The sequence below is a fragment of the Callithrix jacchus genome, chromosome 6 (assembly GCF_049354715.1).
Source record: "Callithrix jacchus isolate 240 chromosome 6, calJac240_pri, whole genome shotgun sequence".
Classification (NCBI taxonomy): Eukaryota; Metazoa; Chordata; class Mammalia; order Primates; family Cebidae; genus Callithrix; species Callithrix jacchus.
Genome location: NC_133507.1, coordinates 117,156,197 through 117,179,936, shown reverse-complemented (window position 1 = coordinate 117,179,936; position 23,740 = coordinate 117,156,197). Strand labels below are relative to the sequence as shown.

Below are 23,740 nucleotides of genomic sequence, written 5' to 3'. Positions count from 1 at the left end.
GGAAACCCTTCTGGCAGGAAGTGCTGTTCTCATACGCTTAAACATTTGGGCTTTTTTTTTTAAAGGACTCCTCTAAAGTTTTTAAATCACTTGACATAGAAATTCTTTAGTAAAAACTGGTAACTTTAGATCATTTTTGAGAACAGAGGCTGGTGTAGTTTCTTCTCTCTGCACCTCTCTTTCTCTTAAAGGGAAAATGTAAGGCTTTGCTGGGAAAAAAACAAGAATTTTGTGATCTGTGATCTTATTTTCTGCCCTGCAGGGCTCAGTAGAATGTGCTTCCTCTTGCTGTTCTACCCAGAAGCCTCCACAGCAATAATTCTTGGGCCTTGGCTCTTAGTTCTTGGCTCCCAGTTGTTCTCTTCCCTTGGGAGGGCAGCACACCTACCATGATTACTACCTAACATAAACAGACGTGTCCTACCTGTATGACACTTCCAGGACTGTGCTCATTGAGATAAGGGTTAGGAAATGAAGGAGTGAAGACTCCTACACAGTGTCTACTGCACCCAAATAGACATAACTGTTATTACGCATATCCTTAAAAGAGGCCAGCTGTCATCCCTCCCAGAGGACTTCTTCTTCCTCATTTCAGGTCTGGGTTCAAGTCTCTGCACCTTCTTCATAACTCAGCAGCCGCTAGAGGGAACTTTTTTAATACCATACAATTAAAAAAGTTCTGGTTATGTTCTTTGTGGCTCTTGTTGATTTGGATTATTTTAAGGCTATGTCTCTCAGTCATGCCTGGGAATAAAGTATACTAGATTATGGAATCATATTAGTGATATTCAACAAATTCAGCCATTTAGTACCCAGTGGATGAAACAGTGACTCCAAAGTATAAAATAATTGCCTGTGCTGTTGGAACTAAGGAATGGCAAAATCAGGATTCAAACTCAGGCCCTTTGTCTCTCATCTAGTACTCTTGGACTAGTTCTGGAACCTAAGCAAAACTTCTGCACACCAGCCCATCTGATTTTTTTTCCTATACCTGGACATTTTGCCCATTCCAGCTAATGACTGGTAACTTCTGCCCTTGTCACATGTACTGCTGTATAGTCTCCCAGCTCTGCCTACATACGTTAAGGTAAAATATTATGTGCCATCACACTATGACATGACAAAATTTGTACAGAAGTTTGCCTGAGACCTGATCCTTTCATTGCTGATGGGCATTAGTGGACTTCTAGTTAGTTGGCTTAGTTAGTTGGCTTAAAGATGAAGGTACACAGTTGAAAATGAAGGCAAATGGTGTTAGCCTAATCACCGGTATGCATGAGATTCCAAGTATTTCCTTACATAATCAGTCTGGTTTGGATGAAATACTTTTCCTCCCCCAGAACTCCAGCTGCCTCCCTTCATTGTTGGACAAGAGTTTGTTGAGATCTCAAAGATATGGGGAAGAGTTTTTGGAAGCACTGACATTTAAGTTTGAATAGAACAGATGTTTATCATCGTTGGTTATCCTAAAGCAGTCTCCCCATGGCTTGGACTGATGTCATTGGTTCCTAGGAGGCTATATATGTTTTTAAATGCTCATTGCTAGACCCCGACATGAAGGAGGAGGTTCAGGAGGAGGTCCTAGGAGGTGGTCCAGGCTGAGTGGGGCTTGGTACCTCTGTATTTGATTACATTACGTTGATGACCAAATGCTTCCTGCCTCCATCACCTGTCTCCTTCCTGTGACATCAGAGCGAAAACAAGGAAGAGGATGTTTTAAGGTGTAAGCTCAATTATCAGAGACAATCTTTTAATCTGTTCACTCTACATATGGCTTATTGAAGCTGGATTTTTGGACTCATGACTTTGTCAGGTCAGTATCATGGATAATTAGATATAGACTTTAATTTTCTATTGAGACACTGAGAATACATATGCTGTTTTTGAGAGATTAAAACAGTAATTGTGCTGGAATACTAGAAACCTCAAAGGAAAAAAAACTCAAACTACATAAAAAGTAAGGAGCTCTTTTAGCCTTTGCCACCTTCTCAAACACATTGACTCTATCATGTGGAAATGAAAGATCCTAATTTTTTTCTGGATTATAATAAATACCCAAAGGGAAAAGCTACCCAGTTTTTCCACTGAACTATAAAAATGGAGCTGGGGGTTTTCTGTTACTTTCCCTTTACCAATTTTAATCTCCTCAAAATGTATCATTTTGTAAGTTCTTCATGTCTAGGTCTAGTAATGAGTGTTTAAGAGCACACATATCTGGCACCCAGACCTTGGCTTCTAATACCATTCTTTGATGAAAATAATTAGGGTATTTAGAGAAATGGCTGATTCTAACACTAGGTGGGAAATACACAAGATGGAGCCTGAAGCATTTTGTGGTGTCAGCCAGAGATTAAAGAAGTCCTCAAAGATCCCATAGTCATGGGGGTATTTTGAAAGGACCCGGGAGCCAAATGAAAGAGTTCCCAATGAACAAAGCTGAAATAATTTGAGCAACAAAATGAAGAAATCAAGACTATTGGATTATAAACCAAAGTTTAAAATCAGTATTCATACAGATACAAATACATGGTTGAATACATAAATAAATGGTGAAGAATAGAAAAATAGAAAAATCTTTTTTGTAAACTATGGACCCAGCTCAAATGCCCATCAGTCAATGAGTGGATAAAGCAAATATGGTATGTGTGTGTATGCCATGGAATACTACTCAGCCACGAAAAGGAACTAAATGATATTCACAGCAACCTGGATGGAATTGGAGACCATTATTCTAAGTGAAGTAACTCAGGAATGGAAAACCAAATATCTTACATTCTTATGGGGGAGCTAAACTATGAGGGCACAAAGGTATAAGAATGATACATTGAACTTTCGGTCTTGGGGGAAAGAGTTGGGGGTGGCAATGAATAAAAGACTACACACTGGGTACAGTGGACACTGCTCAGGTGATGGGTGCACCAAAATCTCAGAAATCACCACTAAAGAATTTAAGTAACCAAACACCACCTGTTCCCCAAAAATCTACTGAAATAAATAAAATTAACAATTATAAAAAAGAATCACTGCTTTAAAGGTAGATATGAATTAATTTAAGGCAAACAATAGAAAATATGCCCTTCAGAAACAGCTGTAGGTCTGGGGTAGAGAAATGATGTAATTTGGCCCAATTAAACTGAAAGACACTCTGTTATGTTGTAGTTGGTGAAAGCTTTCACTAAAAATGAGGGGAAAATCCCTTTTGTAGAATATTTCCATACAATCAGCATAACTCTCTGTTCCTTAGGTATAGAATGTGCATAGTGACTTTCTTCTAAATAGTACACTATAGAAAGAAGGGGAACAAAGTAACTTCACAGTCAAGAAACCTGACAAACACTATGGCAGTCAGGTGATCAAGGTCAACATCAATAGCTGCCAGTCATGTTGATAATGTATACCCTCGATATGATACGATGAGAATGGCACTTTACCTCTGTGGTCTTCCTCCCAAATCCATAATGCTAGTCCAACCATGAGAAAAATATTAGACACAATCCCAACAGAGATGTTGTACAAGATAACTTACCAGTACTCTTTAATACTGCCAAGTTCATCAAAGACCAGAGGAGCCTGAGAAATTGTCACAGCCAAGAGTAGACATGACAATTAAATGTAATGTGGTTTCCTAGATGGAACAGAAAAGGGACATTAAGTAAAAACTAAGGAAATGTGGATAAAGTATGAATTTTAGCTAATAACAGTATATCAAGATTGGTTTTGAATAACAAATGTACTGTGCTAATGTAAGACGTTAATAATCTGTGTGTGATATATACAAGAACTCTCTTTTATCTTTGCAATCTTTCTGTAAATCAAACCTATTCTAAAACAAAAAGTTTCTTAAAAGAAAATATACAGTCAGGATTTGGGGAGATTCAGGAAATGTTTCCTTGAACAACTTATTTCGTTGTTACCTGATAAATGACTGCCCCCTCAGGGTAAATTTTGGTATGTATGTATCTATGTCTGCACTTGAGTTCATTAGTGTAATAAGTATATATATGGGGTTAATTATGTGGGAAGTCCAAATTAGTAGTGGCATTGGCATATATAAGTATTATTTTGTGTTTCTTATGTCAACTGTGTTATCTATGAAGGAATAATACTTTATAATTCATATTGATACCATTTCAATGATTATATTTTACCTGTCACCATCAAGGTCTTTATTTACAGTAGATTAGCTAAAGCATTTAAAAAAAGGGAATTTATTTTAAAGAATAATGCATCTACTTGCTCTCCAAAATGGGTGTGAATGAGCAGAGAGATTTCAGCTCTGCTTTGTTTGTTTGCATAAGTCTAAAACATGATATATGGATAGTTCCTTAAATAGAATAGTTGAGCCAAGAGAAATGATGGGAACGTTTATGGTCAAAAATTTACAGGATGGCTGCAAATTCCATGCAAAGTAGAATTAGCCCCAGAATACGAGAGGTATATATTCAATTTAAAAATACAAAAATAATCCTAGAGTCTATAAATACAAATGCATTAGTTGATAAGAAACTATAACATCTTCACTGAAACCAGATTTTGAATGATGCTTTGGCTTTTTACCAAAAGCAGGTAGTTTCTAAGCACTATCTTGTAACTAGTGATTTAATTTGGTTAGGCCTCGAGATTTTGTTTTCGTCATGAAAATTTCCACACAACTTAATCTGGTTATCTGCCTTTGCAAAGTTGTGGGGAAGGGAGATCAGCAGTGGTGGAGTGGCTGAAAACTGAGTCATCTTGATTGAATGTGGTGTGAAATTGCATGCAGGGGTTGCCTGTTTCTGCTGGGCTTCAGTCTATCTAGAAGTTGCTTCTCTAGGCATGAGGTCAATGAAATATACATATTCTCTAGTGAATTATTCTACATATTTTCCCACTATATTATGATACTGCACATTCTCCAGTGTATTATTTTCTTTTGAATTGAAAGTCCTAATAAACTAGCCACTAAAAGTTACGTGATTTCAAAAGTTACCTAGATGCTAGGCATGGTGGCTCATACCTATAATCCCAGCACTTTAGGAGACCAAGGTGAGAGGATTGCTTGAGGCAAGGAGTTCCAGACTAGATTGGGCAACATAGTGAGACCCCATTTCTATAAAAAGTTAAAAAAATTAGCCAGGTGTGATGGCTTGTACCTGTAATCTTGGATACTTGGGAAGCTGTGGTGGGAGGATCATTTGAGTCCAGGACCTAGAGGTTACAGTGAGTTATGATTGTGCCTTTGTACTCCAGCCTGGGTGACAGAGCAAAACTCTTTAAAAAAAACACACACAACTGGATTAAACTGTTGTGTTCTGATAAGGCATGGGGCCACTAACTTTTTAGTACCTAAAACATTAAAGAAATAGTGGCCTGGATAAAGAGAGGAGGTTTGTGTGATTGCCCCACCTGTTTTTCCATGGCCAGTTCTGTAAAAGGCACCTTTCTTTAAGAAAGAATGAGTTTATTATGTGTGAGTTGCCATCAATATGACATCGATCATGTCTTGCAGAGCCACACTTTGACTAGGGAGGAGATGTGTACAAGCAGTTTTAGTTTGGGAGTTTAAGAACTTCCTGTGGTATCTTTCTTTTGAGCTTTCTGTAATCCCCCTGAGAGAGGCAAATGAAAGCAACTAGGGAGGATGAGATCTGAAAGAGTTTTCTTCAGTCCCTGCTTATAAAGTAACCAGCCAATTCTTACATATGACTGGTCAGATCCTCACTAGAAGCTGTTTAAGGCTCATTAATTTCTCAGACATCTGTGAAGCTTCAAGGTATACTTTATGGTGTTGCTTTCTTTTTCTTCCAAAAAGAGACATTTGCAGGAGAACCTAAATTACCAAACCTTTCTAAAGAAGGGTGCTTCTTTATCTCAGCTTTGGCTTGGTAGCACCAGGTAAGACTTTGTTTATCATATCAAAATTCCTTACTCATTTACCAGGCTTTCTTAATTGGCTTAAGAACTCACGCCTTGCTGCTATAAATATCTGAGGGTGAATCAGAAGGTGTGTAGGCCGTATATGCCTGAACCAACATGTAGGAAATGATGGTGTGACTTCCTAAAGCCATTATCTTCTCTCATTTCATAGTCTGCTTTCATTGAGACTGAGAAAACTTTCATTAAGAAATACTGAGTTTTCAGTAATTCTTAGTTGAAAATAAAGAATGAGAGAATAGAATTTATTATTTTAACAAATATTGGGTGCTACTGACAACTTGGGTGGATTGCCAACCCAGCAATGTGATGATGTTTAAAATGCTCTGTCAGCACTTGGGGCTCCACACTTACATGGCCACCCTGGAGACAGCTGTGTGTATTCGGAAATGCCCTCAGATGCAGCTGTTGTGGGGCTACACACCCGTTGTTGAGAGTTTTTATATTTATGTGCCAAGCCTTTAGCTGTGGAACCAACCTAACTGGCAAAACAGGAATGTAACAGACAATCCCAGTGATATGAGTCATATTAACTATTTATATGAAAGAGGTTGCTAAGACATTCCAGGAAGCAAAGGCATGATGTACCCTGCTGTGACATGTTTTACTGAATTAGCTAGGCTTATCTGTAAATTGTAATCTACAGCCTGTTCTCAGATAGGCAGTTCTAAGCTTTGGATTATAACCAAATCAAAGTTTAAAAACGATTTTGGCTTTAGAGGTGACTCCATCAGTGCTTCTAGAGTTAAAAGTCAGCAGATAAAAACTTGACCAGTTGAAGATACATTTTCTCCTAGAGGAACTAACTATTAGCTCTGTTTTCACTTGGGCAAACAAGACTTTTCCTTTTTAGTTTAATTCCTCAGGGAACATTCATCTCGTCTTCATCCAGATTCAGCTATTATCATAAAAAAGGAACTAATCAGTAAGGTCTGTCTTTGTTGTTTTATCAAATTTTACCACATGAAAATTTAGCAAATTTTATGTAATGAGAGGATATTACATATTAAACTTTCTAAACTTAATTTACCTGATGATTTCTGACAATGTTTTCAAATTGAGTAGACTTTTAGGGATTGGTATAAGCTGTTCATGTCATTGAATCTGTATACCACTCCAAGGCAAATGTGCATATCTGCTAAATACCAAATAACAAGGTAAGCAACGTTGACTTTTTTTTTTCTTTATTTGAGACGAATTTCTCACTCTGTCTCCCAGGCTGAAGTGCAGTGGCATGATCTCAGCTCACTGCAACCTCTGCCTCCCGGGTTCAAGCAATTCTTCTGCCTCAGTCTCCTGAGTAGCTGGGACTACAGGCACATGCCACCATGCCAGGCTAATTTTTGTATTTTTAGTAGAGACGGGGTTTCACCATATTGGCCAGGCTGCTCTCAAACTCCTGACCTCGTGATCTGCCTGCCTCAGCCTCCCAAAGTGCTGGGATTACAGGCGTGAGCTAGTGGGCCTGGCCAATTTTCTTTAGAAAGCATCAGAGAGCTCCACTCATTGATTCAACAATATATATTGAGCCCCCACTCTGTATCGGGCTAGGTAGTTGGGATATAAAAATAAGCAAAACATGGTCCCTCCCCCCAGTATAGTTATAGACTAATATGTATGTATAAGGGAGGCAGGCACATACACGGGTAATTGTAATGCACTCTGTAAGTGCAGTGTGAATACTCAGAGTTAAAGCTTAAAGAAACCCTGGCACTTCTAACTGAATGCCACAGTTTAATTTTAAGCAGGCAAAATCCCATTTTACTTTTACCAGTTGTCTGTAAGAAAACTGACTCCTGAAGTATTTGCCTCATGCTTCAGCTGTCTGTGACCTTATCCATTGTATGCTTGATTGTGTCTGAAAGCGCCACAGAGCAGTGACCATGACAGACGGGCTCTCACTGTGTGCCTCACACTTAGTAGTCTGCCCGCTCCTTGAGGTTGCATACACCCTAGGATATTGTAGCCATTTTACATTTCCTTGAAGAAATCTTCACTAAAGAAGAGGATCAATAATAAGCTAGATATTTTAACAGCTAGTACTTTCCTTCTACTTTCTTTCTTTTGTAACAGAGGTTAGCAGGATTTTTCTGTAAAGGGCTAGGTAGTAAATACTTGAGGATTCACTGTTCATACCTTCTCTGTGGCACCAACTCAACTCTGCCCTTGTAACAGGAAAGCAGACATCATCCATACATAAGTGAGCACAGCTGTGTTCTAATAAAACTTTATTTACAAACCAGAGGGTGGGGCAGATTGGATCTACAGGGCATAGTTTGCCCACCCCTACTCTATTAGCAGTATTTTTTAAGTCTTGATGAACATTTAAAATTGACTGAAGGGTAGGCTAAGAAGTAACAAGCATTAAACTTGAGGTCAGGGCACCTGCCTTAAGACCTCATGGTCTACTGGTTCTTCCATTGCAGGTTTCATGTGATACAAATCAGTGATCTCTTTCAGCTTCCCTATAAAATGGGGATTGGACAGCATGACTTCTAATACGACTTTGATCACTGGCATACTCTGTTTCTGGAAAGACACAGGAGACTATGTATCAAAAATGAAATTTTAGTAGGGAAAAGTACAGTCTAGTACTACCACTTTTAAAAGATACAGTTACATGCAGACACATTGAGGGGGTCCTGGGTTAAAGTGCCTAGTGAAAGGTTTGGGGCTTTAGCTGATGACTAGCTCTTTACAAGTCAACAAAGTAAAGTGGTTACCCCAAAGGCAGGGTAAGTTTAACCCTCATCATGAAGAAAAGTGTCCAGGACTTTCTAAGCTCTGTGCTGAGAAGACCTCATGTGGAGTGTTGCCATCAAGTCTTTTTTTTTTTCTCTCTCTCTCTGTTACCCAGGCTGGAGTGCAGTGGTGTGATCTTGGCTCACTGCAACCTCCACCTCCCCAGTTCAAGCAATTCTCCTGCCTCAGCCTCCCGAGTAGCTGGGATTACAGGCATGCACCACCATGCCCAGCTAATTTTTGTATTTTTAGTAGAGACAGGATTTCGCCATGTTGGTCAGTCTGGTCTTGAACTCCTAACATCATGATCTGCCCATGTTGGCATCCCATAGTGCTGGGATTACAGGTATGAGCCACCACGCCTGGCTGCCATCAAGTCTTTACTGCCACCAGGGTAGAGAGGGAATTCTTACCGCTGCCCTGAGAGGGTTGAAGGAAGTGGCCATGCTCAGGAGTGGGAAAGGGAGAGAAGGAGGCAGAGGCCAGGAGACAGAAACTGCTAAACCTAGAGCTCCTATGGAAAATGACTTTTTAAAACGTTTTACATCTTTAGGATCTAGACCAGTACCCCATATATAATCAGCACACAGTCATTTGTTGAAAGCAAGCCTCTGAGTATGTAAAGAACGTTCAAGTAGAAGAAGTATTCTGGTGGAGTCACAGGCCAGAAGTAGGTCAGCGGGAGGAAGCCACAGAGGCTGCCTTTGTCACAGCATGAGGAGGGACAGGTAGTCTGTGGGTGTCTGCACTGGGGAGGCAGCCAGGGTACTGCTTTGGGAGTCCTCAGAGTAACCTGAGGGTAGTCCCACTGATGCTGGGAGCCACCTGTTAACATGTTATATTCAGCTGCACCAGAAGGCAGACCCATCATGTCACCTACAGCCTCTTTGGCCCTGTGAGTCTGCTGTGTGCATTTTTCTGTACACATAGGTTTCCTGTCAGCACAGTATGGGTGTGAGGATTTTAATACCACTGGTGATGTGTTAAATGATTTTAACTACTACAAAGACTGACCTTTTTATTTTAATATTCATATGTTCATTTTAAGGCATATTGGAAAACAATAGGGCAAACATCTCAAAACTTCATAAAGATTGTGTAAGACAAAGTTCTGTTTAAAAAGCAAATAGATTTAATCTACAGCCATACCACCCTGAATGTGCCTGATCTCATCTAATCTCAGAAGCTAAGCAGGGTCGGGCCTGGTTAGTACTTGGATGAGAGACTGCCTGGGAATACTGGGCACCATGGGCTTTAAAAATAAAGCAAATTGATTTAATGAAAAAATTAATAAAAGTACATATATATTCAGATATGACAAAAATTGGGAAAGTAGTATGAATAGGTGAAGCCAGAAATGGCTGTGTAAGCCATTTTTATTTATCTTCTGCCTATAGGATTCTTTTCGTTGCTGCTGTTTTTTCCCCATCACCCAGGCTGTGGTGTGATCATAGCTCATGCAGCCTCAAACTCTTGGGCTCAAGAGATGCTCCTGCCTCAGGGCTCCCAAGTAGCTGGGACTACCAGCACATGCCACCACACCTGGCTAATTTTTTCTTATTTTTCGTAGAGACAGGGGTCTCACTGTGTCGCTATGTTGCCCAGGCTTGTCTCAAACTTCTGGACTCAATGAATCTTCCCTCTTTGGCTTCCCAAAGTGCTGGGATTACAGGCATGAGCCACCACACCCTGCTTAGTATCCATTTTTTTCTCCCATCACACAATCCTAACACTGGACAAGACTCAGATTTTTTTTTAATTAAAAAAATGCAATGATGCCTACAGAAAAAAATTCAAAAATAAGAAAAAATAAGATAGTGGGGGAAAAAAGGAAGAAGGAGAAGAGGAGTCTTTCATAAGCCCTCCTCCACCCCAATTTCTCAGTTGCCTTCATTCCTTTTGAGCATTCCTTCCCTATCCTTGAGCCCACTTGTATACTTTTTATCATAGGGTTGAAGTACTTTATATTTTTAATTTTAAAAATGGCATATCACATTGCTTTACTGCAAACTCCTCCTTACTTTGCATTTTTTGCTCTCGGCATTCTTGGCCACTTGTCATTCCTCAAACCTAACACAATCTTTTCTCATACTTCAACTTGACCCTGACATCTTTCTGAGTAAAGTAGAATTTATACTGTAGCTCAGGTGTTAAGAGTTTTAGCCTCTTTCTCCAAATGCCTTCCTTAGGAAGCTTTAGGCATCCTTTTCTTCTCCGTAATTTTCGTTGTGTTTTATAATTTAAACTTTTCATTTGTACCCTATCACTCAATTTTTTGCTTCTGATCTTTGTAGGGGGACTTGTATCTGTAATGTCTTATCTCTAATTCACAGATGTATCTTCCTTCTCCCATTTAAAAAGGTTTCAGACAGCCATGAGCACTTCATGTCCTGTGAGCATATGTAGCTGATTCCTTCTGGTTTTACCCTTTTAAATAAAGCTTTCTCATTGTGATCCCCTTTTGTATAGTTCGCTCCTGACATTTGAAAGATTTACCTCTTTATACTATTTACATAATCAGAGTATTAGCATATTGCCTATTGCATGTATTAGAATATTGCCTATTGTATCCCTAATGTGTGGCTTAGTTTTAGATATACTCCACATAAATGAGCATTTTACTAATCTGGGTCAAGACACAATGAGATTAGAAACTATGATCATTCAATTTGTTTTGGACGGCTCTGGTATGTGGACAGTTAGACTTGTGATGAGCATTCTGTGGAAACTTGAGCTCTGGAGAAAAAGTGCCCAATATTTTGAAAAAAAAAGTAACAGATTATTCTTTTTTCGGTTTTTGTTACAGGCTGGATTACAGCGGGCCTTCCAGAGAGTTTTTCTTCCTGGTATCCAGAGAACTCTTTAACCCATATTATGGCTTATTTGAATATTCAGCAAATGACACATACACAGTACAAATAAGTCCTATGTCTGCTTTTGTAGACAATCATCATGAATGGTAAGTGTTTTTCCCCCAACACTTTTCTTCAGGTGATTTTCTATGATATTAGTTTTTTTTATAGAACCCACATTTAAAAATTAAAACATTTTTTTCCCTTGGATAAAAGCATATTTTCAGTTAAATACCTCATTTGACTCTTGTTTTTATTGTCAAATTTAAAGACACAGGCAGTCTCCAAGCTAGGACTAGATCTGTTGTTAGTTGGAAATTGATCTGTTCCATAAGATCAGTTTAAGTAAGTTGGGTAGAATTCAAAAGGTATTTCCCATTGCAAGAAGGAGATGATGAGTTTCGGGTGAGATCCCTAAATTCCTCTGCACCTTTGGGTGCCTGTGAACCCTAAGCTCGGGTGGGAGTGAGGAGGGGAAGGGACTGACCCGGAGATCAGCTTCTGGAGTAGCCGTTGGGGAAGTGGCTGCCGTGGGAGGAGGAGATGGGCAGCTGGAACTCTGACTATCGCAGTGGTGCTCTAGTGCGCAGTGGGGCTTGTGGGGTGACCTGGAGATGTTGATAGTAGAAGGGCAGGGTGGGAAGTCACAAGCAGTGGCCACTCACTGTATTAGCCATTTGAAGTTTGTAACCAGTTTTTGCCTCTTTCCTAATTTCTCACACAAAATCAAGGAAACTGATTTAGGGTTCCCATCTGAAGATTATTTATGCTGAAAATCCCAAATTACATTCTTTCCAAATGTCCCTATATCTTTTTAAGATCCCTACATTAGTAGACTTTAAATATTTGTATAACCCCTGTTTGCTTATTCCTTTCATTTTCCCTGATCTCAGCAAAGGAAAGAATATGAGCGGCCGGGCGCGGTGGCTCAAGCCTGTAATCCCGGCACTTTGGGAGGCCGAGGCGGGTGGATCACGAGGTCAAGAGATCGAGACTATCCTGGTCAACATGGTGAAACCCCGTCTCTACTAAAAACTCAAAAAATTAGCTGGACATGGTGGCATGTGCCTGTAATCCCAGCTACTCAGGAGGCTGAGGCAGGAGAATTGCCCGAACCCAGGAGGCGGAGGTTGCCGTGAGCAGAGATCGCGCCATTGCACTCCAGCCTGGGTAACAAGAGCAAAACTCCACCTCAAAAAAAAAAAAAAAAAAAAAAAAAAAAGAATATGAGCAAGATTCATGGGAAAAGCTTATTTGAATCATGAGATTAATATTGGTGGGTGGAGAACATTAACTTTTAGGAGTTACTCTTCAAATTAGCTTCTGTTTAGCTGCAATTTGGAGTTCTTCTAACTGTGACTATTATAGTTGTGCTAAATAAATGGAAATAAAGTGAAACCACACTACTGGACATTGTTCTTAAAACAGCTGCCTAATACTAAAATTACAAACTTACAGTGTGAATCTCAGTATGGATTTATACTTTTGGGAGGCATCAGACTTTCAAAAACCTAGAAACTTGAATCCTTTTGAAAGAGAAAGTAAGTTGACATCTCAGGCAGCACATCCAGTCATAACAAATATATTTAATAAAGTTTCCAAAGTGAATCAGAATAGAATCAAGGCTTGAAATTTTAGAGAACAGAATGTCCCAGAAGGAAACTCCCCCAAATGTCCATGTACATAATTCTTGAATAGTGAAAGTATCAGGAATGGGGCTTGAGAGAGAATAGGGATAGTAACTTTCTCGATCTGAAATAGGGCTTTTCCTCAGAAGAGAACTACTGAGTTTGTATTAAAGAAATCCTGCTAATATTCGTGAACACACACTAGGAGGGGAATAGCATTTTCCCCACCTTCAGAGGTCTCATCTGTAAACATCTCTTAGAAGTGGTTTGGGGAAATTTCTCTGAAATGCTCACAGGGGATTCATGAATGTAGGGTGCTACATTGTTGACATGGAGTGAAGAGGGAGCAGGTTCTCTAAATATGAGTGAAACCAATTCTTCAGCAAGTAGGTATGAATTACTGGCTATATTAGCCCATGCTTGCATTGCTATAAAGAAATACCTGAGACTGGTAATTTATAAAGAAAAGAGGTTTAATTGGATCATGATTCTGCAGGCTGTATGGGAACCATAGCACCCAAATCACTGGGCTTTGGGGAAGGTCTCAGAGAACTTTTATAATCATGGTGGAAGGTGAAGGGGAAGCAAGCACACCACATGAAAAGGGCAGGAGAGAGCTGGAGAGAGGGAGAGTTGGGGGGATGTGCCACACACATTTATATGACCAGATTTCATGGGAACTCCCTATGATGAAGATAGTACTAAGCCATAAGGGATCAGCCTCCATGATCCAGCCACCTCCTACTGGGCCCCACCTCTAGCACTGGGGATTGCAGTTCAACACGACATGCAGGCAGGGACAACTACACAAACTATATCACTGGCCTGATGAAGATACCGCCCATGGTGCATACAAACTCTCACGACCTAGCAGGCAATTAATATTGGAAAAATTTAGATGGTTAGAGCTGGAAGGCATTCTAGAAAGCAGATGGAACCACATAGAAACTGCTCTGTGACATGTAAACCATCTCATGCACTTCCTTCACAGGTTCCGGTTCAGTGGTAGGATCCTTGGTCTTGCACTAATACACCAGTATTTGTTGGATGCCTTCTTCACACGGCCCTTTTATAAGGCTCTTCTCAGAATGTAAGAATATTTTTATTGCTCGTGTAATTAGCATGTAAAAATGCAGCATTTACTTTATTGAAAAAATTCTTGTCAAGTCATTGTTTATCTGTTCACAATCTCAAATCTGTTGTTATTAAATCTAATAGTGGTTTAGATTTCTGAAACTGATACAATTTCAACTATGATCCCTGTGTTTTTCCTGCCTCTGACTATTTAGCCCCAGAGTTTTAGTTTTGCTCCACTCTAAAAAATTTATTCTCATTTGTTGCAACACGTGTTTCTTCAAAACAATTGTACTTCCAACACAGCCCTAAAATTCCTGTGGCGTTAATGCAGATAATTAATAGAATAGTTGTGGGTTAGTCTTAGAGACTCAAAGCCCCCCTCTCCTTTATGAAATGCATTTCATGTTTAGTCTGATGCAAATTTTCAAATATTTACTACTCATTCAAATCTTCATTCCCCTTTGTTTTGGTTTTATTTTTTCTTTTTTGTCAGGGGTGGACAGTGCCATATTTTTTAAAAACTTTATGCCCTTAGTAATTTATTATAGAAGATGAAAATTCAGCATTCACAGAACTTTTTCTTCATTGTTAATGAAAGATTGCAATTATTGTAAAATGTAGGGCTAATAGTTTCTGTCCTATAATCAGCAGCCATTTACAAGGCTGAACAGAAGGCAATTGTCTGTGGGGTAGTATCTCAAATTTGCAATGAGAAAGCACTGAATTATCACTGGGCTCTGTCCAGCCCATTCCCTAACTGAGGCCATGCACCTGCTTACTGTAAAATGGAGCCCAGACTTCAAGTGAAAGCAGACAAAATGCTTCTTGTGGGTCCTTGGGAGGGTCAGTAGGAAGACTTTTGCATTCCTGCCTGTCAGTGTCTTCACAGTTGTGGCCATTTTCTGTCTCTTTGGTTCTTTGTGGCCCGCTTTGCATCTTCCCATTTCATTGCCTTTTCTCTTATCTTCTTATTTAAGCTTCCTGAAAGAGTATTCTATACTGGCTATCTACACTTACCTCAAATTCACACCCTCAACACACTTCAGCCTGGTTTCTTTCCCACCTGTGGAGGCATTTAGAGAATACTTGTTAGTCCATATCTTATTGGATCATGCTGCTGCTTCTGACACTGTACCAATCATCATCAGCACTATTTATTCTTGGATCTTTTCTCCAGAGCTGGCGTCTATGACACTTTACTTTGCGAGTTCCTTTTTTAATTTTTCTGTCTCTTTCGTGAGCCCCTCTTCTGATTTGCCCTTAAACCTTGGTGTACCTGAAGCTTCTATCATCAGGTCCCTGCTTTTCTCACACAGTGTGCTCTCATAGGGGAATTGCTTCACCTGTCTTATCTCCTCTGACTCCCGAATCTGTACTCTCAGTCTTGATCTCCCTTAAGGTGTAGCTTTACTTGGTCAACAGTCCATCAAATACCTCCACTCAGATGTCTTACAAGGACCATAGAATCAACATGGTTAAGACTAAGCTCATCAAGTTTCGCTACCTAAACATATACCTTCTCCCATGTGCCCAGTTACAGTTAATAGTACCACTATTCTCAGGTCACTCTGATCAGAAATTGGGAGTTGCCCTTAAACAGTGATGACAAATGCATGTTCTACTCTTCCCCATCTCTACTCCACCCCATCATTCCCAGGGTAGAGTTCACAAATCACTTGTACTTTTTCCCACTGAACTCATTGTGGCTCTGAAACCTTTTTAACTTATAGTACTTAAACCTGGCAATGAAATACGGTTGGTTTTGACATGAGTTCATTTGTCACCCCTATTTTAGATATCCTTCTTTATACTCCCCCAGTAAAACCATTTCCTGATTTCTACATGTTTACCTCCTAAATGATTTTCAAATTCATTTTCTCCTCTCCAACCTTAATAACCCAGCCAGTTAAGGCCCTTATCTTCTATTTTGCCACATTGCTGTAGTACTCTATTAATTGATCTCTACCCTCTAATGATAACCACTCCTCATCCCACCCCATTTTAAAGAATCCTTCACACAGGGACTTCCAGAGGAACGGTTTATATTTTGCAATTCACGTCTGATCGTGTCATGCCTATCTTTAAATCTTTTGGTAGTTCTGAATCACCCATCTCCTTAGGGTGACATTTAGGCCTGCTCCCTTTCTGGCCTCATTCTCTGTCTTGAGGTTAACGCTCTCGAACTGCTCATATGCTTGGAGTTTTCTGTACACTTCCATGACTTTGTATTTTGTTCATCTTATTCTCTCCTTCTCCTTTCTCTTTCCACTTCTCCTCCTTCCCTTAATTCCTTTTCACTTCTTTTGCTTTTAAACATCCTGAAAGATTTAATGTAAGCATCATCTTCTGTAAAAAGCTTTTCCTGAATATCTCAAAGAGAATGTTCCTCATCTTTGCTCTCACAGCTCCCTGTACCTACCTTACCTTTTGTTAAATTGAAGTGTGACATACATTTTAAAAGTACATGAATTTTAAGTGTTACCAATCTTATGTTATCACTTATCACTTTATATCATCTTATTTGTGTACCTGGCTCCCCAACTGGCCCATTAGCTCCTGAGGTAGTGACTATGCATCAAGTTGCTATTCAGATGTCTGGTACATACTTGATGCCTAATGAATGTTCAGATTGAACTGAACAAAATGACCTTGAAATTGGGCTCTAAGGGGAGTGTAATTTCAAAACAGCTATGGCAAATCAATGACTGCCACTGTACAACAGGGCCATGGAACAGTAGCGATACCTCATGTAGATCCTCTTTCTGCAATTAAAAAACATGGGGGAGAAATATAGAAAGCCACTCTAATTTAAGACAAATTCTGTGGCTTACTGTTTTCAGAATAAGAACTATGCAGAAAAGGGGGGTATATGTGAACATGAATCACAGAATCTAGTCTTTGAACAAAAAGAGTTAAAATATACTATATAAATATATAAATAATTTCAAATTAGGATAACAGTGTTTTAAGGTAGTATAATATAGCCAGAAAGAGTACTGGATCCAAGTTGTCCACCCAAGTGCCAGTTCCTAATCTGGCATTGATGATGGATGACTGCAGATGGCACTCATTCTTTGCACCTCCAGTTCTGCCTCTATAAAGAAAGAGGCAGGCTCAATGATTCCTGTGGCATATTATATATTTAGGACTTTCTAATTTTATAACCAATTTCTGAATTATTTCACTGGTTTAATTACTGCCTTGGACTAAGAACATTCTAGAAACCACTGCCCATTTAGTGGCTCTTGTTTTTCTCTTTAATTCTTAATTTCTTTCCTTATGACTCTGGGTTTTTGCTAATAGCCATGCCTACATATTTGTTTCTGTCTGTCATCTAGTTTGTGTGACCTGAGTGATCTAGAATACCTTGATGAAGAGTTCCATCAGAGCCTGCAGTGGATGAAAGACAATGATATCCATGACATCCTGGACCTCACGTTCACTGTGAACGAAGAAGTATTTGGGCAGGTGTGTGTATCTGCACACCTGGTGCCTAAGTGTGGTAACTGAAGGCTATTGACGAGTGAAGAATTAATTCCATGGCTAAGATCAGATGCTTATTTATTTGTGGTTTGTTGGGTGATTTAAACTCAGGATCACACACAGTTATAATAATTGCAGTTACAAAGGTTAGAATTAGTGCCAACTGCAGATTAAGATGCTGTAAATTACAGATGATGATAGCCGTTTATGTTGTAAGCAATCTTCTTTTTATTTCCAACTAAAATATCCCCCAAAATATGAGAATGTACCTTATGTAGAATACAGTCCACATTATTGAATTTTTAAATTGGTATTTATAGAATTGAGGCTGGGCATGGTGGCTCACACCTATAATCCCAGCACTTTGGGAAGCTAAGGTGGGAGAGTGACTTGAACCTAGAAGCTAAAGACCAGGTTAGGCAACATGGTGAAACCCTGTCTCAACAAAAAATACAGAAGTTAGCCAGGTATGGTGGCACAAACCTGTAGTCCCAGCTACTCAGGAGGCCAAGGTGGGAGGGTCACCTGAGCTGGCAAGGTTGAGGCTGCAGTGAGCCTAGATCATGCCACTATACTCTTGCCTGGGGGACAAGAGTGAGACCCTGTCTCAAAAACAAAAAAAAAGTAAGAAGAAAGAAAAGAAAGAGAGAGAGAGAAAGAAAAAAGAAAGAGAAGGAGGGAAAGAAGGGAGGGAGGAAGGAAGGGAGGGAGGGAGGGGGGAGGGAGAAAAGGAAAGAAAAAAAGAGCCAAAATTGATTTTTTTTGAAGCTAAGGGAACAAAAACAATGTTTTGGGGAAAACTTGAAAACAGAATATATTGATTTTTTTTTTCAAAATTGGTGGAAGAGTATGGAAAATATTTCTTCCAGAAATTATATACTAGTTTATAAGAAATATTCTTATTTAGGCATTAATATTTAGCTGCTGTTTTGAATTCCGTATGTTTTGAAAAAGCAGTTTAACATTCACTTGACTATAATTCTGCTTCCTTAAAGTAAATCTTCAGATATTTGTGAAAATGGGTTTTGTCAAACATTCAAATAGTAGCAGGCTAGTATCTGGAGCCAGTTTGTCTTTATTTTAAAACTTAACCTGTAGTACCAGCAATACATATTTTTTTAATCACTAAAGCTTTCAAGCATCAGCTCAATGCCTAGGTTTTTCTAAGTGCATGTGCTCCGTGAGTGCCTGGGGCTTCACCGCCAGCTTGTGGGATGCACCTAGGGCAGGGCTGGGACAGGTAGCTGGCTGATTTCAGTTTATTATACTTTACAAGTGTAGACTGTTTCTGCTGTATTTACTGTTGCTTTCTCTATGTGAAAAGTTCAGTATTTTTTCTCACATGTTTCAAGAACACCAAAAAAAGCTTAATTCACTGTTACAAGAGATCATTGAAATAAATGTTATGAGCTGAATGTTCAGCTCACTGCTAGTAATGTTCTTACAGCATCGAGAGTATTGATTTATGGTCATTCTTTTTATTTTTTGATCTCAGATAACTGAACGAGAATTAAAGCCAGGGGGTGCCAATATCCCAGTTACAGAGAAGAACAAGAAGGAGTACATCGAGAGGATGGTGAAGTGGAGGATTGAGAGGGGTGTTGTACAACAAACAGAGAGCTTAGTGCGTGGCTTCTATGAGGTAAAGATAATCAGAAGTAGCAGGAGTTTGCAGTCTGATATCAATGAGGCTATAATCCATCTTATTGCACTTTACAAGTGTAGGCTGTTTCTGCTGTATTTACTGTTTCTCTTTCTATGAGAAAAGTTCCGTATTTTTCCCATATGTTTCAAGAGCACAAAAAAAAAAAAGCTTAACTCACTGCTACAAGAAATCACTGAAATAAATGTTATGAACTGAGTTGAAGTAGCATTTGTTGATTTAACAACCACTAGGAACATTTAAGCATCCATCTTTTGCTTAGATACTGGTAATCAAATCTCATGCCTGCTATGTGAAATAATTATATCTGAGGGTCAGAATGAGTTGGTATGTATTTCATGTGACTTTTTCTGTAGAAACACTAGATATTTTCCTAAAGGTAGACAGGACCTAGATGAATCAGCAGTCAATTATAAAACAAAAATTCTGTCAAGGCAAATCTCATCAACCTTATACTAAAGAATACCTTATATTCGTAGGGAGTGTGACAGGTTTTCACGTGCCAACACAAGGTACACACATATTATTTCTGAAACTCCATATGTCCTCTTTTCTAAGGTTTAATTACAGCTGATATTTCTCCAGGGTCTTAAGGCACGCCTTGTACTCTTCTTATTCCACAGGTGGTGGATGCCAGGCTGGTATCTGTTTTTGATGCAAGAGAACTGGAATTGGTCATCGCAGGCACAGCTGAAATAGACCTAAGTGATTGGAGAAACAACACAGAATATAGAGGAGGTGAAATTTGATTTATAGATGGCTAGATTTTAAATTTCAAATTAAAGGAAGGCATGGTTCAGCTTGCCAACTGAATATAGGACAGGCAAAAGCACTTGTGCTCTAATCATAGGTCTGATGCAGACTCCCTTGAGACCTTAGGCAAAGTACATTCTCTTCTTTTCCAAGTTACCTCATCTGTCAGATGGGAGAAGGACTGTTTACACACCATCAAAGGATGTCATAACTCTTAATTGTTGGGGAGGAAATGTGACCATAAGAACATTAATTAATTACTTTATGATGTTGTCAGTGAAACACCATTGAGCTAACATCCAGCTAGTCAAACTCCACCTATTTCATTTTGTTTCTAAAACTTTAAAAAGCACACCCTTTGACCTTCCTAATCAGCACAGTTTTCTACTGTTCACTACACTACTTACCAGTTGTAATTCATAGTCAGAACACTTGAGTGGAATAAGATACAGTTCCCAAAATACAATATTAATGGAGAAGTTCTAAATTCAAGCATGAATTTCAAGTGAAAAGCAGACTATAATAAGATTAATTAAAAACTGTACTATCTGACACTTCACCAAATGGGAAGCTTTAAAAGTGACATTTCTGCAGATCAGTACAAATTATCAATTAGTAACTGGGACCAAAGCCATTGAAATTTGAGTGTTAAAGCAATACTTTGCAAGCGACTTGATGATAACCCAGAGTTAATGTCTTATTATATAATTTTAAGCAAAGAATACATTTTCTGAAATTTATCACTGTGTTAGAAAGCCTTCAGAAATTCATGACAAATACCAGTTGTTTTCTGGTTTGGGTTTTGTTTTTTAACTCAAAGTTTAAGAGGTTGGAAGGAGTTCTGAACTTGGAGAAGAAAAATACAAACTTAATGTCACTGAATCAATCACTTAGCAGAATAAATTGAGAGCTGAACTGTTGTCAGTTATCTCTAAGTTGAACCAGATATATATATTTTTAAGTAGTTTTAAAAGTTTGGATTTTAAAAATGCCTTAACATTTGCTAAATTGCTTTTGGTTATGCCTGTGCTTGCCTCTTCCAGCTCATCCCTGCACCACAGGCTGGCCTTGCTCTTACATTTAATCTGAAAGTCCGTATTTAATTGCAGTTTCCATTGCTGTGATTTTCCGAAGTCCAGTTGCTGAAATAAATCTTTTCCAATTTGCCCTATGTATGATCCATATATGGATTTGGTTATTATAACTTTGTTAACTCATCGATTTTTACTCAAGAGCACAATTTCTCTGACATGCTACATAACTTACCTTTTACCTTGAGTATTATTAGTTCACTGTCTCACTCTGTTGCCCAGACTCACTGGAGTGCAATGGTGCCATCTCGGCTCATTGCAACCTCCGCCTCCTGGGTTCAAGCAATTCTCCTGCCTTAGCCTCCCAAGTAGCTGGGACCACAGGCATGCATCATCATGCCTGGCTAATTTTTGTATTTTTAGTAGAGATGAGGTTTCACCATGTTGGCCAGCCTGGTCTTGAATTCCTGGCCTCAAGCAATCACCCACATTGGCCTCCCAAAGTGTGGGGATTATATGCATGAGCTATTGCACCCGGACCCAGGAGATTCTAATAGCAGTGCTTTAATGGAATCAGCCATTTTTGTATTTCCATGGCATAAAATTTTATTCACGAAATCTGACTAATCAAGGACCTGTTTCTATGGTTACTGTAAATCTTATCAAATAAAATCTTTGGGAAAGAGTAGAAAAATGCTGAGATCCTCAGCTGCCATGTTTGCTCACCCAGCTACTTGGCACTGAATAAAGAAGCAGCTGTGTGGCTGCCACCTGCCATATGTTCACACACCAGCTGCCAGGAGAGAATACGATGAGACATATTGACTCTTCCTCCTCCAAAAGGTTTGGCACAAATAACAAAAGGAAAGCAGAAAAGGGCTAATTCATAAGGTCAAAAAACTTTAAAGCTACAAAAAGCCAGTGTGCTTCTTTTGTAGATGAGAAACTGCTCAGTACCAAGTTGTTAGTCTTCACCAAAGTCTGGGCATGGGCCATGTGTCCTCATGTCCAATCCAGTTTTGATCACCCTTTCCTTCAATTCTTTTTTTCTCCAAAGGGGACTAAACATAACTGATGAAATAGTAAACAATAAGGTGAGATTCCTCCAAAATCCTACAACTACTGAACTGTGAGGAAAAATTCTGATTAAAATAATTTCTACCCACCTGCTATTCTGGACTACTAACTCAGAATTAAAGTAGCATTTGTGCCTATTAACTAGGTGTTCATTGGTTTGAAATACTAAATCCTTGTTAGCCTTGTCTCTGAATTTAATTTTTTTTTCAATGAAAGGTTTTTGGAATCTACCACCACTGCCCATGAAGTGATTCCTTTGACATTTTCTTAAATTCTACTAAAGTATGGAATAAAAGTAAAATTAAGTTGGCAATTATTTAAGATTTATTGAAGGAATTAAAGGTCACTTTTCCCTGTAGTAAATCAATGTGAAACTAATTTGATTTTAAAATATGACTATTATAGATAGCTTTTAAGAGAACTTGCAATTATGTATTTATTTCTATAAATTATTTGGTTAGTGTGTCTCCCCTCTACCAGAAGCCCTGGGTGGGTTTTCTTTGCCATTATTCTCCCAACCTTAGTACAGTTATTGGCATAAAGGCACTTGAAAATTATTTCTCATGTGGATGACTGAAAGAGTTAAATATTTCCAGTAACAACTGTGACATTTTACAGAAATGCTATGGTTAAAATAACTCATTGATTGTTCTCTTTACTAGTTTCATTTAGTGACCACTAAATGAAAACAGAGACCTCTTGGTTTCACTTAGCATTGCTTTTGTCTAACTTTTGACCCTCATATGATCATATATACAGTGTTATTCTTTAGTCTTAAAGTTATAGACAACTTTTAAAGAATCCCAAGAGGATGATTTATGTCTGGGAACTCTTTTGTGTCATGTATCTTGGTGGCTTAATATAGAAGAGTCAAAGTAATATGGGCTTTTATTATTGGTTTGGTAGGATACCATGACAATCATATTGTAATTCGGTGGTTCTGGGCTGCAGTGGAAAGATTCAATAATGAACAACGACTAAGGTTGTTACAGGTAAGATGCCATTTTTAATCTTTTAAATATATAAATATGATTATTGTTGGAAATGTATGTTTTTAATAACTGCTAATTATTCTCCATAAATACATACCGTGTGTATCTGGAAATGTGAGATACACCATTTCTAGACTCCTAATTGCATGGTTATGTGACTCCATGGCTATTCAGAACATCCCCAGCCAAGTTAAAGCATTTCATCAGAATTGTAGCGAAGTGTCAAGCCCAGTCCAAGAATCCCAGTAACAGTATCTGCCTTCAGGACAGTTTGGTCCCTTCAGCAAGAGGCACCCAGGGTACCCAAAGTGCAGGCTGGCATCCCTAGCAGCAGAAAGACATGATCTCCAGTCCTTGAAAAAGGGATGCAGTTAGTTGATAAACAGTTCTTTATTCTGTTTCATCTAACTTTCCACAACTTTGAGAAAACAGTGACATTCAAGAACACTGAGAAAGCAAACTTGTTTTTTTATTTGTGGTGTTTACAGTCAATCGCTGGTTGGTTGCAGCTAAAGAGATACCAGACATG

At 38.9% G+C, this 23,740-nt stretch overlaps 1 protein-coding gene and 1 pseudogene across 4 annotated transcripts in view; both read left to right on the top strand.

Moving 5' to 3' along the window:
• HECW2 (HECT, C2 and WW domain containing E3 ubiquitin protein ligase 2) overlaps positions 1 to 23,740 on the top strand; it is a 404,347-nt gene that overhangs the window by 357,772 nt on the left and 22,835 nt on the right. For all 4 annotated transcript variants that reach the window (XM_035305193.3, XM_035305191.3, XM_078328066.1 and 1 more), the window contains 6 exons: positions 11,462 to 11,614; positions 14,127 to 14,225; positions 17,551 to 17,680; positions 19,191 to 19,337; positions 19,982 to 20,096; positions 23,126 to 23,211. In XM_035305193.3, the coding sequence (XP_035161084.2) occupies positions 11,462 to 11,614; positions 14,127 to 14,225; positions 17,551 to 17,680; positions 19,191 to 19,337; positions 19,982 to 20,096; positions 23,126 to 23,211 (730 nt within the window). The remainder of the gene's footprint in view (positions 1 to 11,461; positions 11,615 to 14,126; positions 14,226 to 17,550; positions 17,681 to 19,190; positions 19,338 to 19,981; positions 20,097 to 23,125; positions 23,212 to 23,740) is intronic.
• LOC118155204 (5S ribosomal RNA) lies at positions 9,791 to 9,909 on the top strand (annotated as a pseudogene).